Genomic DNA, 16753 nt, shown 5'->3' on the forward strand with positions numbered 1-16753 from the left:
CTGGCAGAGATAAGACTGGGAGAGGGCTGGAAGGCTGACATGGTGGTGGTGGGGGGGTGCAGTCAGGGACATCAGGGTATGGGGGTGAGTAGGGGACCTCTGGGATTGGGGGAGCCTGGTGTAAAGCTATGGATATAATCAAGCAGGATTGTCAACCCAAGAATTCTTTTTTTTCCTGATAACTCGCTTTTTACTGAAAACCAAACTTTTAAACTATGGTTGGCGTTAAAATTCTGGCCCTGGTCCAGGGCCTGGCAAAAGAGTTACATTTACATTATGTAAAACACAGGTCAGTAAAAATATATGTCAGTAAAACAGTTTGGATGTTAGTAAAAAGTTTCCAGTGAAAGAATTGTCTTGGGTTGGCAACCCTGGAGAGTCATCTGAGGATGCACTCCTGGTAATGAAGCTCCTATTGCAAGCCCTGCAGATTGTTTTTAACTCATTCCAAATGAATCAGTTTCAAAATGGCTGGAACTGGTTTAAGATAAACACAGCTGAATGTAGTATCAGACTTAAATGATTTGGGTCAAACCAGTTCATGCAACTTCTGTCCCAGGCCCCTTCCTTGTTTAAGTTAAACCAGAGTTCCCCAGCGTGCCAGCATGCACTGCAGCCCTAGGCTGGACTGGGCTGTCTGTTCCACAGAACAGGGCTGGCTCTGCCTTTCTGCTCTGCATGGCCACATGCAGGCCTGGCATGGTCCCCTGAGGCAAAGGGAGCAGGGAGGAGGTTTATCCCCCCCAAACACACACACACACACACATATTGGGAGATTGCAGCTGGGGTCTGCCTGGCTAGGATGTAGCAGCTCCTGTCAGGCATTCCCCCCCTTGCTGCTTGAGTGGCGGCAGGGGGGCATGGCCAGCCCCATCCACAGCCTGAAGCAAATGGAAAGAGGGAGGAGGATTTAATCTCCCTCTCCATCCCCTGTTCTACCACCAGCCGGGGTCTACCTGGTTGGGGCAGAGCAGCCCCTGTCAGGCATTCCCCCCTCCTCACTCCAGCTGCAGGGGTGGGAGCATGGCCAGAGCTGGCCAACGTGGCCCTGCCAGGCCTGCCTTGGCTACAGCTGGGGCTGAGCTGGGCTGGCCTGAGGGCATTGCTGAGGGTGGACACGGAGGGGCCAGTCCAGGCTGGGCCATGAAGACCAGGCTCTTCCCAGTTGGCTGTAGTTCAGGGAAGGGCCATGGGACCTGTGCGACCAGATTGGTCCTGGCCCCCCGCGCCCAGGCCAGATGGGGCTGTCATGGAGCTGCAGCTGGCTGGGAAGGGCCCAGTGGGGTCAGCCTGAGTCAGGCCTCAATGGCAGGGCCCTTCCCAGCTGCTTGCGGCTATGGCTGTATGATAGCCAGGCCTGGTGGCATGGGTGGCAGCTGACTGGGCAATGGGATGCCCAGGCCGGCTCAGAGATGCCAGCGGGCCCAGAGCCCAGCAGATGCTACCACACCCCCTGTCCTGTGCAGCATCCAGAGGCTGCAGCTGCACCACAAGCTGTGCCCTGGCTGGGGTTGGTGGGGCTGTTCTGCCCCTCTCTCCTCCAGCTGCCCCTGCCATGCTGCTCTGGGTGGGTGGGCAGGAAGCGTAAGCCCATGTACTGGGCAGAAGCCTGTACAGTTCTGGCTCCAGTGCCTTCCACACACTTCGCCTGCCCACAGGGGCTGCTCATCATGCTGGGCGGGCAGAGCGGGTGGAAAGCAGCTGGAGCTGAAGAAGTCTTTCCTTGCGCTGGGCAGAAGCCGCTGGGCTGAAGGTTCCTCCCCTCCTGTTCCCTACTGCTGACTGCAGCGGCGCAGCAGGGGCAGGAGTGGGAGGAGGAGGAGCTGCGCATGGGCTGGACCCAGCAGGGCTGTTCTGCTCCCCTCACCTCCAGGTGTGGTTCCTGCTCCTGCCATGCTGTGCAGTGCCACAGTGGGCGGGTGGAAATTTGAGCCCGGTGGCTTCTGCCTAACTCATGGAGCTCTGGTTCCAGCTCCCGGATGCCTTCCACCGTCTGCAGGGGCTGCTTATCATGCCAGGCGGGCGGAGTGGGTGCAAAGTGTCCGGGAGCTAGAGCCAGAGCTCCATGCACTAGGCAGAAGCTGCTGGGCTCAAGCTTCCCACCCACCCATCCAGAGTGGCACAGCGGGACAGAGGTGGCAGCAGCAGCTGGAGGCAAGGGAGGCAGAACAGCTCTACCAGCCCCAGCCAGGGCACAGCTTGTGGTGTGGCTGCAGCTGCCAGGTGCTGCACAGGACAGGGGGTACGGCGGCAGTTGATGGACTTCAGGCCCACCAGTGCCCCCAAGATGGCCTGGGCAGCCCACTGCCCAGCCAGCTGGTGCCTGTGCCACCAGGCCTGGCTGTCATGGAACTGCAAACAGCTGGGAGGGGCCCTGCTCCCACAGCCCTGCCCAGGCCAGCCCCTCTGGGCCCTTCCCAGCTGGCTGCAGCTCCATGACAGCCCGCCTGCTCTCAGCTCCCCGTGCCCAGGCCAATCTGGCCATACATCTCCCATGGCCCCAGCCTGAGCCGCAGCCCACTGGGAAGTGCCTGGCCCCTCTGTGTCCATCCTCAGCAGTGCCCACAGGGTTTTTAATGAGAGAATTTGCGGTTTTTAAACAGAGAAAGCCAGGATCCCTGCTCATGAGATTTCCTTTGGCCCAATCCTCCAATTTGTCTAGGTCACTTTGAATCCTAGCCCTACCTTCCAGTGTATCTACTCCCCACAACTTGGTGTCATCTGCAAATTTGCTGAGGGTGCACTCTCTGCCATCTTCCAGGTCATTAATGAAGATATTGAACAAAACTGGCCCCAGGACTGACCCCTGGGGCACTCCACTTGGGACCAGCTACCAACTAGACATCAAGCCCTTGAACATGACCCACTGAACCCAATAGTCCAGCCAGCTTTCTATCCACCTTACAGTCCTATTCATCCAACCCATACTTCCTTAGTTTGCTTGCAAGAATGCTGTGGGGGATGGTATCAAAAGCCTTGCTAAAGTCGAGGTATATCATGTCCACTGTTTCCCTACATCCACAGAGCCAGTCATCTCAAAATAGAAGGCAATCAGGTTGGTCAGGCATGACTTGCCCTCGGTGAATCCATGCTGACTGTTTCTAATCACCTTCTCCTCCAAGTGCTTAAAAATGGATTCCTTCAGGATCCACTCCATTATTTTTTCTGGAGACTGAGGTGAGGCTGACTAGTCTGTAGTTCCCTGGATTCACCTTCCCTTTCTTAAATATGGGCACTATAATTGCCCTTTTCCAATTGTCTGGGACTTCCCTTAGTCACCACAAGTTTTCAAAGATGATGGCCAACAGCTCTGTAATCTCATCAGCCAGCACCCTCAGCACCCTCAAGGTGCATCCCAATCAGCCCCATGGACTTGCGTATGTCCAGCTTTTCTAAATAGTCTCTAACATGTTCTTTTGCCACTGTTGGTGCTCACCTTCTCCCCAAACTGCACTGCCTGGTGCAGTAGTCTGGGAGCTGACTTTGCCTTTGAAGACCAAAGTAAAAAAAAGGCATTGAGCGCTTCAGGCCTTTCCTCCTCCTGTCACTAGGTTGCCTCACCCATTCAGTAAAGGACCCACACTTTCCCTGACCTTCCTCTTCAGTCTTAAACCAAATAATACATCTTCAGCCCCTTGCGTATTAGTAAATGTTCTAGTTGAATTTGTACCTGGAGAAAAATGTGTTGTTTTATATTAAATTACACACTTCGTTGTGTGTGCCCATATTCTAGATCTGCCCGTGTGCTTGTCTGCTACCTAGAGCTGAGCCCCGAGGGGCAGCCTCCAAGCCAGGTGAGGCTCTTTCCCCTTCTAGGACAAGGCTGTGGGTGAATGGGCTGACAGCGACTGGCTGAGGCCCCTGCAAATGGACCTGTCCTTCTGGCTCTCTGTAACAGTGCCCTCTGTTTTCAAGTGTGGGGGCTGTCTGCTTGGGAACTGCTGCCTCTATGGTTTTGGCAGCTGACCATGTACACATTTGACCCTACCTGACACAGCTCTTTAGTAGGGTGAAGACCACAGGAGATAACACTACACCAAAAAGGACAGGACTCCTGAAATTGTGGAAGGTGTTAATCATAAGGAGCTCCCCCAGTTCTGTTTGGGCTGTACGTGGAACCTGCTTCCCAATTCTTTGCTACGGCACCTGCTGCTCTTGAGACATTGCAGTCACCGTGTTTCCCAGGTGAGGCTTGCACATGCCTCATGGGTGCGAGATTGGATTATTTTGACGGGCAATGTCTGTCATGGTTGCGTATGCTCCTTGTGCAGCCTCAAGGTCCCGTGCAAGGACATAAAGGCAGAGAAACAGTGCCCAAGTTCCCTGGAAGTTCAATGCCTGCCTAACAAGGAGGCTGTAGAAAGTTGTAATGGAGGGTGGGTCGCAGGATCCACACTAAATATAATATCTCAGAGAACTATCATTACTAACGGTTACTTACCAAAGGGTAAATAAGTATTCTCTGCAGGTATTCACAAGAACCTCACTGCACTGCAATAGGTAACTGGTAAGTAGTGTTCCTTTGAGATGGTGAAAATGAGGAGTTCCAGCTGTTTCAAACAGTGACAGAAGCACTGTTCTTCCAAACTTGGCATCCGACCTAAACTAGGACCAAGACATTGCCTTTGACGACAGTCACGGGCTCTTCCTTTATCTTTACAGCATGCAGGTGAGGTTATAAACCAAGAGGGGTGACAGTCGGACTGGGTTAGTCCTGCCAATCTGAGACAACGAAGACCTGAATACACCCTGCATGTTCTTCTCCCATAGCGAAGTAGCGAAGGAAACATTATTCCCAAAGAGACTCCAACAGAAACTCTGTAGCCTCAGGAAAACTACATGGAGGTCCCAGGCAGAAGTTCTCTGCCTGGTGGGTAGCATGTAGGAACACCATGATGAGAAAAGAACAAGCGGGAGTGTATAAGTGCGCGGCAAATGGAAATTGAGACAAGGTAGATTTTAGCAAAGCTAATCAAGAGTCTGATTTGTTTCAAAAGCAATAGACAGAGATGGATATTCAGTGCTAAACAGGGACAGGGTCCAGAACATGCTGGGCCGCCCACATCAAAAGCCTTTTTTATTTGGATGAGTGTCCTCCCAGTAGGAATTTTCCTACTTTGATCCAAGATTTTCTGGATGCAAAGGGATCAGTTTCTCCATATTTAGCTAGCCATAATCACAGCATCAGGTGCAGTGACTCCAGGTATGGAGGAAGTACCTGGCTACGCTGTAGTGAGATCAGAAAGTGACTGTCTGAAAATTAAATCAGAGGCTGAACAGACATCTGTAACAATTCGGTGAATCAATCTGCCTTACCCAGAACAGGAGCTACTATGACCCTTCCTCTCCCAAACTTGGAAGTTTTTGTGGTGAATTGGCAGGAGAAAACCAGGTCTCTGGCTCTACTGTAGGAGGCAGTAGGTAAAGATCCAGTCCTCCTCTGGACCAGCACACATCTGGTGCTTTCTTTGGTGGCAAACCAATTTATCCGGGGAAACTTTTATGGTGGACTATCAGTCTTACATGCAAAGACCCTGCAACTTGCCAGCTCAAGAAATCCACCAGTTATTGGTGACTTGCAGAAGCTGAAGAGTAACCCAGGTCCCCCTGCTTAGAATAAAGGCCCCCCTTTATTGCCAGAGCCCCCTGAGAGGCTCCAGTACTTTCATTTACAAGAAATCATGGGGTCCAGGTATCAAAGAGCTTGTGCGATGGCTCTCATACAGCTGTTTGATATTCAGGGTCTTCACTGTACAAACCTTGGGAGCCCTGGAATGCTTTGGAGTGACTGACCACCACACCATGGGTCCAAAGTCATGGTCTCATCAGGTGTTAACTTCTTTGGTGGATCCTGGGCCTATGTTCATTCCCCCATTAGGCAGTTCTTGGGCACTGTGAAGGGTATGGGCTCTCGTTCCCACCCCTTCTCATCAGTACTACCCCAAACTACTCCTCTTCCTTCTCGCCTGCCTGATTTGCTGGTAACCAATGTAGTTGGAGGCAGGCTGCTCTTGGACTGGGGTAGTCCTTTCTGAGGTGCTTTCAGTTATTGTGGGCTCCTTGCCACCCCCTTTAGCCACACCCATGCCTTACCTCCTCTTTCTCTAACTAAGACCCCTCAAGGTAGGTCTGCTGATTCAGGCCCCAGCCCTGCAGAGGAGAGAGCCTGTCAGATACCCACTCGTGGCTTCCTCAGCCCCTATGGCCACTCCCAGTCTTCCAGCCTTAAAGTTTAACAACATAGAAGAAAATCAGAACACCAAAGGTTAACCTTCCAGTTGTAAGGCAACTACAAGCCCCTCGGCAGTCGTAACAATTGCCACTTGTACAAGGAGCTGCTTTGATTCCTTCCAGTCCCCAGGGTACCTTCTTTTCAGTCACTCAGCTCTGTCCTCCATGCCTTTCCCCACTGTCTGCAGGCCTGAACTGCCAGTCCCAGCTCAGTGGCTGGGCTTATAAGCAGCCAAGCCGTCCCTTCTGGTCACCTGACTGCTGCCCTCAGGTGCAGGGCACTTGTGTTGATGATCCTTAGAAAGACTAGTACAGCCAGGGAGGCATAGTATGGAGCTGAGCTGATTGGTTCAATGCCACTTGCATCTCTTGTGCAGCAGTGCCATTAGAGGAACCTCTACTACCAACTCTAGGGCTGCTCCCAAGAGGGGAACCATTGTTATCCAGTGTTGGTAGGTAGGATTCCTTGGATTCAGAAGCTTTAGCATAATGGCTGTTTGGGGACTTGATACTATGTTTCTTCAATGCCCCCCCCTCCCCCAAAAGATTTCAACCATTTATTTCATGAAGGCAGTTGGACCAATTGCACAGAATATACAAGTTAATAGCTACTCTTTTGAATGGGTTGGAGTCTTTATTTATCCGTTTCAAGCAGAGCACTTTGGACAGACACCTGCTAGACGTACTGTGAAGGACTGCCCTACGTCATCTGTGATGGGTTCACTGAGGAAGGGAGAGAGACAATATAAGCTATGACTTGGTACAAAAATAAGGATCAAATCAGCCCCACATCTAATCTGTGATGTGTATAAGCTTGAAGTATGGACATTATCATGGAGAAACTTAAGAGACTGGAGGCCTTACACACAATTACCATCATCAGGTGCTTGGTAAAACATGGCATGACTTTGTACGTATTACAGAAGTCAAGCAAACCACAGGGTTTGAGGATGCAAGCTTTGATCAGACATCTAGACACTTGGATGAATCCATCCCTGCACAGAGCCCTGAAGTTTACCATAACCAGCTGATCAGGCAGATATTCCTCACTGACTGGGTTGAGACCACTTTGTCACACACACCCATCTTGAATTCATCACATTACTGACCAGTTTCCTAGTCTAGTTTCTAGGCCTCGTAAACATTACGTGGAGTAAGACCATAGATAGAAGTCACTGTGGATACAAGCAACAGATCCTTGCTGTCCAAGTGAATGGGAAAAGAATAAGGGCATACTGTAATTAGTACAAATGTTGGGTATGGGGCTTTCCCCAGGTAGTTGGCACTTTTTCTATGACCATCAACAACAGAATGAGACCACAGCAGGTCAGGCAGTGTTTAGAATTTCCCACAGGGGTGTGTGTGGAAGCAGCCTACTTCATTGCAGATGCATCTTATTTTCCCTCCATACCCACATTAAAGAAATCTCAAAGAGAAGGGGAAGAGGGAGCAAAGGGATTTCATTACACACCAGGACCAAACTACAAACTTGAAGTCTGAAGAAAAGTAGTCAGTTAGCCATGGTCAGATGCCACCTTAGTGCTATGGGTGGTAAGAAGGAACTGAGGGAAACTTGTACCTGCTCTATCACTTATGGCCTCTAATGAGGGCACAAGGGGGCAAGGAATACAACTAAAATCTGGTGTGGTTGGTGTGTGCGCGCATGTGTGCCCTTATATGGGATGTACATTGAGTGTGCTCAGAAAAATCCCAGCTATTACAGGGATCACTCCCCAACCCCCACCAGGCACCTGCATGCAGCTGTCATATGGCATGGGTGCGGCATGGCTTGGCAGGGTGCTACATGCTGTCTGGGAGCTGGGGTGGCTCCTAGCTCTGCCCCAGCTCCCAGACAGCACATGGCACCCCGTCAATGCACACTGCACCAGTGCCATGGAGCAGCTGCCACACAGGTGGGGGAGGCAACCCCTGCTGCCCCACACTCTGCCACAAGCCCTCAGAGGCCCTGATCCCCACTGCTGCAGCCAGTGAGTTCAGGGGCTTTTAAAAGCTGCGGAGGCTGGGCAGCCACGGGGGCTTCTCCTGCAGCTCCCCTGGCCCGGGGAGAGGCAGGCACAGCCGGAGGAGCTGCGGGAGAACCTGCAGCCGCTGAGCTGTGCCTGCCTCTCCCCGGCCCGTTCAAATCAGCATCAAAATCTCCAATTCTGATTTGGCCAACTCAAATGGGGACAGTAATTTGAATCACCAAATCAAATCACTGTCCTCTGAATTTGCCAAACCCGAATCGAATGCTTCCCTATTTGCGCAGGCCTAATGGACATGCAGGTTTGTAAGGCAAAGTGTAGGTCTCTCAGAATAGTGGGCTGGATGCTTGACTGTAGCAACATATGGGTCAAAAAGTGGCAAGCCAAGTGCACATGAACATTTACAGCAATGCAAAAACTAATACGACAAAAATGACCAGGGGTTTTAAATAGCAGCTTATCATGGAGTAAGAAGTAGTATCACTTCCCTATGCCATAAAGTGAGGCCATTGCTCGAATGCCATTTCTACTTTTGGTGTCCATGCTTCAGAAATGATGTAGTGAAACAAACTGATGCTATCATGTCAGGCTACCAAGTAACCTTTACTAGAAAAGATGGCAACCTTCCATTTTTATTCTTTTCAGTCTTTTCCACAATCCCGCTTCTTCCTTTTACTGCCTATCTCCTAAATTCCTCAAATCTTATGAAAACCATATGCTCTCTTCCTACATTGGGTGTAGGTGAGAAACCAGAAATTGCCTCACTGGCTACTGTGAGCAAAGAAAGTATTTATCAAGTGAAAAGCATTGGAAAAATTAAGAGCTAAGCTAATTCCAAAAGTAAAAGACTAGTAGATTTAAACCTTTTAAATGAAGAATTTTCTCTTTCCTTTCACCAAAATATTGAATCAGGAATTCAACTGCAGTTAAAACTTAGCTTGCTACCTTTCATAAGCAAAATTGTTGCAGGAATCTCAGACACTTGGGTCTACACAGAGAAACCTTGGTCCCCCTTCCCAGGGAGTCCAACCATGCTTCAAACCTTTGGGGGTGGGGTGGGTGTGTTCATACCCTGGGGGTAGGGAAGGTGGTAGAGCCTTATTAGTACAAGTTTAGGATCGTGAATCCAAAGAGATGACAAAAGCCAGTAGGGAAATACAAAATCACCAGAGCGAGGGACTAACATTAGAGGGATGGGAGTGAGGAGGGGAATGCAACTAGGTTACAGAAAATAGCCCAACATTGCCACTGTAATAGTCAATTACAAAAAAGCCTTCCCCAAACTACATTTCTATTCAAGTGTATTCATCGTCCTTGTTACTGGTTGGTTATGTAACCAGGCTTGATTAATTAGACACTGAAATCAGCATCTCCTGGTACACATGAAAAACCAGATTTTATATAGGCAACAGCAGTATGGATTACAGTGTAAATCTGATGTTTTATCTACCAGCTTCATGTTATGTATGCTGACAGCCTGTAGAGGGTCTTCTTTCAAAATACCCAGTTACTATACAAAAAAGGGATGGATGAGCAGGAAATAAAGTGGCTAAAGCACAAGATGAGGTTGTAAAGGAAGTAAAAATCAAAATGTTTATTTTTACCATTTGAAAGCATTTTACACAGGTTTTGATCTTCAGAATACCCTGGAATCAGTAGAAAAAACTTTAAATGAACAGTTTGTTTTTTTCCTTTTTACAATAGAAACGTTTTAGCAGTCAAAATTGAGACTAAAAAAATACATGCAAAACATACTCCTCTCAAAACACAACTCTGAACAAAGCACCAAACTACACAACAGATATGCAGAATGAAACAGCGTTTTAACATCACCAAAAAGTAGTCTTCATAAAAGGTGTCAAAGTCACCTATTCACTAGGCACTGTTCACTTTTGAAACAGAAGAGACAATAAAAATATTGTCCACAAGTTTGCGATTCCAACTCAAGGGCTGTAACCAGAAATTCTTGGAAATTCCATGTTTTAATAGCGACCTGTAAAAAAAAGTGACACATCCATTAAAATTTCCATGGAGCAACTGCCTTTAGCCAGCATTTTTTTAAGTGCACCTCATCTGCATCTGTGGAGGTGCCCTGCTCAAAAAGGTATCCAATTTGAAGAGCGACAGATTGGGCTGCACACATGAACTCGGTGGACACCTCCCATAGGATTTGGGTTGGAGGTAGTCAGAAACATGAGAAGCAATGTCAGAGTTACTACCTTACAAGCCAGTTGAAAAATACAGATCTACAGGCTTACCTGGGGTGCCATGGCAACACCAGACAGGTAAGATTGCCCTGTGCTCTCCCCCTGAAATTAGGGCTCCCCAATCAGCCTAAAGCAGGCAGCAAACCACTTCCTGCTGGGCAGCACTTCTTGGTCCAGTACCGCTTACATTCCTCCTGGAACCAGAAACAGATGGGACAATTCCACTTGTGCTCGTTTTAGAAGGAGCGTAAGGGACAATGGACCAGGAAGGGTTATGCACCACAAGGTAGCTCCCACCTCCTTCAGGGTGATGAGAGCCCTAATACAGAAGCAGTACATGAACAGCCTTCCTCTGGCAGGCTGTGCAGCAGGCTGTTTCACCTGGAGGCAGAGACCTGGCTGAGGAGCACAGAGGCAAACTAAGAACCATTGTTGGTGCAGCCTCACTTAGGAAGGGAGGGGTTGTCACCACATTCAAAAGAAGTGGAGGTGGGGTGCTTTGACCATAAAACAGTTTGAACCACTGCAATAGATAAAGGGGGAGGTGGGAGGCAGTGGATGGGAATGGTACAACCCATTTCTCAAAATGCAATGGTTTTAAAATTAAAAGAAGGTACTGCTGAAGTGATTTAAGGGTGTGTACTAACTCATGTGGGAACAGCAAGCTCTCAGCCACTTGCACTTCACTTGGGGCACCTTGCCTGGAATAGCAGCCTTGAAATGGACAGGGCTTACTCAAAAGGCACAGACAAGGAAGGCAGAAATGGTTCTAAAGGACTGAAGAGCCAACCTTACATGAAGGCTCCCTGACTGGGGAGCCTTCACTGTCAGGGTGGCTAGGATCTGGAACCAACTTCCAAGCAAAGTGGTGCTGGCTCCTACCCTGGGGGTCTTTAAGAGGAGACTAGATGTACACCTTGCTGGGGTTGTCTGACCCCAGTACTTTTTCCTGCCATGGCAGGGGGGTCGGACTTGATGATCTGCTCAGGTCCCTTCCAACATGAAACTATGTCAGTCAATTTTCTGACTGCCAAATAATCCCATTATGTGCAGTTTAATTTCAACTGGCATTCTGTATAGGAGATAAACATATGGCTGCTATATAAAAAGCAAAAACAGGTATTAGGAGAGCCCTCTTTTAAAATGCGCAAGATCTCAAAGTTAAGATGTTGTAAGCAGTATGCAAAGATCATCATGTTGGGAACCTCAGCTACTTTTAAGTGCCTGTTGGCACTAAAAGGTCACTCCAGACATATAGAGGCATAACCAAAACTGTAAATGTGACAAGACAGCTCATGGCAACTGGGCTGCCCACAACTATTTAAACAGTATATTCAAAAACCTGAAGGGATGCCTTTATAAAGTTCTGAAGAATAAAATTAGCATTTGTCTCATCTTTAAATGGTGGAGAAGCCGGTATTAATTTCTCCAATAGAATATGCATTACCCATTCAATATGTATTTGCCCATTCAAATAATTTTTTAAGTTCATTGAAGTCCAATTAAATCACAGAAAAACAAGGCCAAAAGGGACCTTAGAAGGTCATCTAGTCCAAGGCTGGTCAAGCTGAAGCACTGGCGGTAGGGACAGCCTTTGCTTATGGAACTTGGCAGACAGGGAAGGGACAGGCAATATGACAGCAAGGTAGGCAAGGGAGAAGAAAACAAAGCAGTTCAGCTAGGGAGCACAGGGCACAGAGCACCAGAAAGCAGAGCAGTTGATCAGTCAGGGTAAGGGGATCAGAGTGGCACACCTGCCAAAAAGGTCGTCCCCCACTGATCCTGTCCAATCCTGCTCAAGGCAGGATCATCTCTATCCAAAGCATTCTACACAAGCACTTAACAGCATAGCTGATTTTGAACTGCCAGTTCTAAAACAAGACCGCTTACGAGGTGAATAGGATCGAGATCGGGAACGAGATCTGTAACCTCCTCGGCTGTAATATGGTGATGGTGATCGCCTCCTGTGGAAAGAGCCAATTCCAGTTTCAGAAGGTTATTAATATTTATGTTAATTCACGTGATAGGGAAAGATACTGCATTCTCTAATTTTCCTTTGGCACACTTAAGCACCGGTGATTACTGGATGTAACCAGTTCCTGACATCAATTATTAACCTTGCCACACCCGCAGTCCACTCATCTGTTTGACACTGGTAACTTATTCACTGAAAATATATACCACTTCAGTTACAGAACTATCCATACAGTGTACTAGTAGATAGTGGGTAGTTAGTTAGTCCTAGTACTAGATGGCATCTATGAAATCAGTAGCATATGGAAAAAACAAACTTGTTATACTCAATCTCTCTAATGAAAGTGCTATGTTTGCATTCTATAACACTTTTATGAATAAACCAGTTACAGAGATATTATTTCTTAAATAGTTTAAATAAGTTTCCTGCTATATGACTCATTACAGACAAGATTAAAAACGCCCATCTCAAGCAGCATTCCATAACATGAAAACTTCTTAAAGTTAAATTTGAGATGGACAGCTAACAGCAGGAAATCTTTGTACTGGACTTAACTGGGGATCCCCTTCTTTCTAGGCTAAGTCCATACCTCCAACCCATCCAGTCCAACCCAAGGCTCAGTCTCTCACATTTTTTCAGTAACTGCTTAACTCCTTGGCACAGACTGCAAATTTTCCTTCCATAATGCTCCAAAGCCAGTTTATGCTAAAACAACTGTATCATGCATCTATACACCTTTTAGGTGGAAAGTGGTGTTACTAACAGAAGTTAAGTAACTTCCAAGTCTAATCACTTCCCTTTAATGCTCTGGAAGATACACTAGGCTCTGGCTGTTTGATTCTTATGTAGCCTTTTTTCCTGAGCATTTCCACTGTTCTCTGCATATTAAATCATTTCCTAGCATACCTGTAAAACTGATCTCTGTCTTGGACAGCTCTCCACCCTCCTCCGCCGCCTCCTCCACCTCCTCCTCTGTGAAGACAAAAGCAATAAATAAATGCAAAAAAGTTATTTTATTTGCAAAGGCATAAAACAAGAAAATTACACACAGAGAAACCATTTGCAGGTACAATTCTAGTCTGATCACACAGGAGAGATAAACTGTCTAAGAGTGCTGCATAAGATAAACTACCATTTCTCATTACACTTCATTTGTGTAGTGTCACTTGGCTAACATCACAGCATTCAGGAAAGTGAAAGAGGGCTCATGTTTCAATTGGCTTAAACTGTATTTTACATCTTCCTATCCTCCAAGCAGCAGCTCAAGACTGTTTTAACATAAAGCATACAAAATCCAGCAATTGCCAAGATGTGCAAAACCTTGTACTTGCACATGCAGCTGTGCACGGCTTGTTTCGTTTGTTTCCTTCCCCCCATCACCCCCAAGTATGACGTGTGCAATCAGCTCGTCCTTATGTGGAAACATGAGCAAACAGATTCAGTGCATGGGAGAAGCTTATTAAAAGCAATGATGAGACTTCTTAAACACAACAGCCAGGCAAAACATTCTCCGTAAGGGGAAGAGTCGCTCACAGGGCACAAGACAGCCAAAACAGAAGTTAGTTTAAAAAAAAAAGCAGTGGCACTCTGAGAATCACAGCAACCTGGGGTGCTCAGAGTGCCTTGCAGGGGTGCCACAATGTTAGCACTACTAGGTATGCAAATGATTAATAAATTAAACCCAGAGATTTTAAATAGAATGCTGCAGTGTTAAGAAAAAAACCTTTCAACCCACTGTGGTCTTTCCAAGTTTTTTTTGTTAGTTTTCTGTAGTCAGAAAACAAGTGAAAAACTAGGAGCTGGCATTTTCCTACGGGTGCATCAAGTCTAGGACACCTTGAGTTTAAAAGGGTCAAGAACTACTGTTCTAGAGCATCCAGAAGCATGTCAGATACCTTGCAATGCAAACAAAGTAGTGCCAAGCCCATGCAACAAAGTTTGCAATCTAAGCTTTAGACAAGAGAAAAAGAATGTTACAAAAATAAGTTTCACAGTTACTTAGGCATGTCATCTTGGGTGTGAACATTTTTTATTCTGTTGAGACAGGTGGTATGCAACTGAAATAGCTTTGCCCATTCTGTCGTCACCCCTAGCCCATGCAAATCACTATAGTCTGAGAGATCATTTCTAGCACACATGCTCCTTAACTCTGCCCCCACACAAATGATCCTCATGCCTGACAGAATTAAGCTCAAAGAATGCACAGATTTTTAAAGTTTGAGCAGGTGCCAAGTGCTCCAAACTGCTACTGGAAGCAGTGGAGGCCCCTGTGAATAATCAGGTAATGGGAACATGGCAACCATGATTAAAAGGTAATGCGAGTACATCCTGATGTGGTGATATAGACTAGTTTGGGGAGATCCTCAACCATATTAAGTTCAAGACTCCTCTTAGAAAATGCCAGCTCTGAGCCCTCACTCATTTTTTGATTACGGAAAAGTAGAGAAATTTTTTTTGCAAAGACTACAACAGGACAAAATGTTCTTGATCCTATGGATTTCTAATTTAAAACATCAGGGTTCATCTTGTGAATCATGTATAGGTGTTTTCACACCTAAAAGAGCAGCTTGGTTCAGAAACACTGGTTACAACAAAATCATTTCACTGGGACTTGGAGTCTGAATGTAATTTGCATATAGAAAAGAAGGGGTAAATGGATGCTCAAAACCCTTGTAAATACAGCAGGTCTCAAAGACCAAAACCAAAAACCATCACAGTTAGCACTTTTATTATGAAGCAAGAAAAGATTTCACATATTGACAATTTCTATTTGGGAATTCCTTTTCTAAAAGGCTGAATGTAATTTCATTTTACCAAGATCTCCGTGCACAGTACAAGTGTATACAAATACCCTGTTTGTTAAGGGAAGGGCTTACAACTTGTTGCAACACTCTGCAGTCTTGTTCAGCTAAGCATTACAGGTCCCATACCACACATTGAGGGAGTCAGCTCTAACAGGCAATTCCTATTTGATACTGGATTAAGGGTAAGACTTTACTGCTCAAGAGATAAAAGAACAATGCAACACACCAGATGGCACCAACTGATTTTTCAGCTCCTATCCAGTGTTGGGTGCACTAGAGTACAGCTTATAAAAGGGCTCCAAGTTATTTTTACACAATATCATTACATGCACTAAACCTGATGCAAATTTACTTCCAAATGACGGGGAAGTGCCCCACTCAGTCCAATTTTTCAACATCCTATTTGGAAGTTTAGATGAGGGGATTCAGTAGACTCAGAAAACTGAGATGCAGAAGTCACTAAACCATGCCTTAACCTCACCCTCTAGGAAAAGAATACTATACAATAAAAACAGAGACAAAGTTCTCCTCGTATTTGTAAACAAGGAAGGGAAGAGGTAGATGCAGGGCCAATTATGCTTGCTGCAGTTATACAGGGCCAAACAGGCCTTCTTTAAACTTACTGAGTATGACCACACTAAAAAGCGTATTATTCTAGATCATTTAGGGCCAGATCTAAAAAGGTATTTAGATGCCAAGCTCCTATTCAGAAGTTTTCTGATTTAGCCCTAAGGCAGGGAGGAGGGAAGGAGTGGGAACGCTGAGTGCAACTCCAGCTATCCTGGAAACAGTAGAACAAAACCTGGTGCTATGCTCTGTTGTGCTACCTGTAGAGAAGATATGGCTCACACCTCATGTCTGCCACAGAAAGATCTCCCCGTGCATCTTACTAGCAAGTTTTCTAAATATGGGCTGCCATTTATTTTTCTGTGTGCAGGCCAGATTGTGCAACTAGCTGTTCTCACTGGTATAAGGAGTGAGCAAGTGAAAATACTTCCAGTCCTCCTGTCACATCATGGTTAGGTGCAACAGCAGGACCAGTTTGCTCTACAAAACTCTTGCAGATACTGCTTAGAATCTTGCCCATCTTTCTGACTGCCCTTCACCTAAATTCAAACTCTTGTTAGTCAAAATTCAATGAGAAAATCATGGACGGATTTGTGGGCTTCTGAATAGACTTTTAGATTAAAAAAAGGAAAATCTCATGTGGAATAAACAAAGTAAGTTAAGGGGGGAGAGGGAGGGAAAGGAGGAAGAATTAATAGTAAATAATTGCTCCCCTAAAATTTTCCTAAACTAATAAATTATCTTGGATTTAAGATGGGGTTTGTGATAAAATTCCAATGTAAAAAACAGGAGCAAGAGAACTCTGAGCCCTTAAGCTAATTACATAATCAACATAGGCAGAATTAGTAGCATTCCCTATGAAGGCTGCCCAACACCCCCCAGTTAAGACCTACTTTCAGTTGCTTAGAATTTTGCCAGTGGTTTGGACTAGTTTATATGCTAGTTAACAGTTTTAGGCTTACTTTTTTTTTTTTTTTTTTTTTT

At 46.5% G+C, this 16753-nt stretch overlaps 1 protein-coding gene across 2 annotated transcripts in view; it reads right to left on the minus strand.

Annotated features, from left to right (window-relative positions):
• Positions 1-9778: 9778 nt before the first annotated feature.
• TRA2B (transformer 2 beta homolog (Drosophila)) overlaps positions 9779-16753 on the minus strand; it is a 41671-nt gene continuing 34696 nt past the window's right edge. For both annotated transcript variants that reach the window (XM_019512613.1, XM_019512620.1), the window contains exons 7-9: positions 13305-13370; positions 12314-12387; positions 9779-10209 (exon numbers count right to left, since the gene is read on the minus strand). In XM_019512613.1, the coding sequence (XP_019368158.1) occupies positions 10199-10209; positions 12314-12387; positions 13305-13370 (151 nt within the window). In that variant the 3' untranslated portion in view covers positions 9779-10198. The remainder of the gene's footprint in view (positions 10210-12313; positions 12388-13304; positions 13371-16753) is intronic.

This window comes from Gavialis gangeticus, unplaced genomic scaffold (genome assembly GCF_001723915.1).
Source record: "Gavialis gangeticus isolate Ggan-Ray unplaced genomic scaffold, GavGan_comp1, whole genome shotgun sequence".
NCBI classification, from domain to species: domain Eukaryota; kingdom Metazoa; phylum Chordata; order Crocodylia; family Gavialidae; genus Gavialis; species Gavialis gangeticus.